The sequence below is a fragment of the Penaeus japonicus genome, unplaced genomic scaffold, assembly GCF_977035675.1.
Source record: "Penaeus japonicus unplaced genomic scaffold, GWHDUDI00000001_assembly GWHDUDI00000004, whole genome shotgun sequence".
Taxonomy (NCBI): Eukaryota; Metazoa; Arthropoda; class Malacostraca; order Decapoda; family Penaeidae; genus Penaeus; species Penaeus japonicus.
In genome coordinates, this window is record NW_028234406.1 from 10,781,529 (window position 1) to 10,784,028 (window position 2,500).

General features: G+C 35.3%; 1 protein-coding gene across 1 annotated transcript in view; it reads left to right on the forward strand.

Annotated features, from left to right (window-relative positions):
• Positions 1–2,500, forward strand: part of ema (C-type lectin domain containing ema) — a 51,756-nt gene that overhangs the window by 34,890 nt on the left and 14,366 nt on the right. The window contains exon 19 of the mRNA XM_086535775.1: positions 1,460–1,596. Coding sequence (XP_086391901.1) covers positions 1,460–1,596 — 137 coding nt within the window. The remainder of the gene's footprint in view (positions 1–1,459; positions 1,597–2,500) is intronic.

Below are 2,500 nucleotides of genomic sequence, written 5' to 3' on the forward strand. Positions count from 1 at the left end.
AGAGTATACTTACCCAGGGTTTGAATCAGGTAATGTTAATGTAATTTTGCATGGATGCCAAAGGGGGTGGACTTGTATTTTAAAAAGCTTCATAGGTGGCTTCTGCTTGTCTCTACCTCACTTGGGACTCAAAGAGAGCGTGGCTCAACATACCTTTCTGTGCTGAGTTGCATAAAGTCTTAGATAAATGCTTTATATTTAGTAAAATAGTAATCATTACTCAAATGACTCTGATTGTTAGATAGGGCAAAGTTTTAATTGCAACTGATAGATTTGAAGGACAGATTGGAGTTTAGAGTTTTGAATGGGGAGAGCCAGGAACAATGATTAAAAGCAAAATACTTGTAAGATGGCATCTTGTTAACTTGAAATCCCAATTTAGGCTGTAGTTATAGAGCGTCCTAGAAAACAAACAGACAAAGAATGAAAATGATATGCTATCCTGATTCTATAACAGCTTTATGCTTTCCCCTTTTTCTTGTGGGATTTGAAGCCTGTCTGGCAACCATGCTCATGAGAGCTAGCATGAATATGATGTGATTGTTCATAAATGACATTGAATAACCTGCTTATTGTGAGCTGATGTGTTCATGACTTTTCTTGATGGTATTCAGCCCAGCTTTTTGCTTGATGTCATCCGCCTTCCAAACCATGACAACTCAAACTTATCATTCATTCTGTTGTGTATTTATTCATGGTTTAAGGGTAAAACTCTCCCTTCACTATCACAACCATATTTTTTCCTTATTATATGCTTTAGAGAACCTTTTCTGAAATTGGGATAGAGAAATTGGTTTTAAGTATTGACTTCACATATTGTTTATTTATTTTATGATTATTATTTTTTATATGTTTTTTTAAAAATTTGATTCTTAAGAAATGCCTCTCAAAGAAAGGGTCTGGAAGACCTATGGACTTGTTAGCTCGTTAATGCTTGTTGACATGATATCACGTCATGTGCTGGCAGTACTTGCCACCAAAGACACAATATCATGTCATGGTATTTTGTATGGACAGCATGCTGGGTGATCATGCAAATAGCAGTTGGCTACAGCCAGAGTGGGCAAATAGTCCAAGGCGTTAGGTCTGCGAGGTTAAAATACCCTGGCATTTAGACTGGGTGGATCCAGAGTCGCCCTGTTTGGCAGGTTAATGTGTCTAAACCATTGACAGAGTAGTTTGTTAAGAGTCAGGAAATCCTGCCCGTGTCACATGGGAATGTATAATCATATAAATTGCATCACGAAGAGATGTAGACCACTCTGATAAAGTTATTGATTGAATAAACAGAAGAGAAATGCCGCCAGTACCGAAGTAGAAAGAGACCCACTCACAAAAGAAAATTACTTTATAGGAATGACTCGATACTTTATAACTGTTTGCGTTTTATTGACCTCATTTAAAAAAATATATATGTATTCTACTCTTATTGTTATTGTCAATTTTTTTCTCATTACAGATTGACCAAAGGTAGAATAAAGGCACGTCAGAGGAAGTTGCATCAAATAGCTCGGTTACTAGAGCTCCCAGGGCATCTCCAACCTTGCCCGTCACCTCCAGCACATGCACTACACACTATGCGTCAAGAAGCACACAGTACGTGGTATCCCTTTTTTTTCAGCTCGGATATAAAGGATTTGATTTATTCTCTGTGTATTTACCTTTTGCTAACATATGATACAGCTGTGGGAAAGGGGCAAATTCTGCTTTGATATGCAGTGCTAATGTGTGCTTCATAAATAATTCTGTGTACAAATAGCTTTGATATCATGCAAGGTAAGTTATTGTTCATGTCTCAGCCCTTTCCCTTTCTGTAAGTAAACATAATCCCAGATGCAGTTAAATACTGTTTTCCTTAAATGAAACTAGAGGAAATTTTGGTCCACATCTTTTGATTAGATGTAATAGTGAAACGATAGAATCAACATTTTTGCAGAAATAAACTTGGATGTTGAATATAACTGCTAAAGGTTGAAATATGGCAGTTGTTTTTCTGTTATGTATACACTTTGAACAAAAATTGACAAAAGTTGTCAAAATGAAAACAGTCTATATTTCCCATTTTAGTGATAGCTGAAAGGGTTCTGGATTAAAATAGAAAAAAGTTTCTCTTGTACAATGTGCATATATATGTAGCTCTAGACTTTAGGGACAACAATAATTGTTCAAAAAATAATTGTAACACCGGGGTTTTTAATTATGGTGGTAGAATTAATACTGATATTCATTTAAATGAATATTAATATATATTGATATAAAAGGTCAAATACCGTAACAAGCCTTCCCTGCTGCATCTCGCTCTTTTTTTTTTTTTCCTGAATATTGCCAAGAATACCTTGACAAATGTTTTTCTTTTGGTGAATTAAAAGACAAATTACTTCCAAAAAATCTGTATTGGTTCTCATGTGAAAATGAAGATCCTTTTAATCTTGGAAAAGTCTTGATGATTATGTGACTAGTAGCTTTGCCATTTTCATTGCTAGTACTGAGACTATTGGTA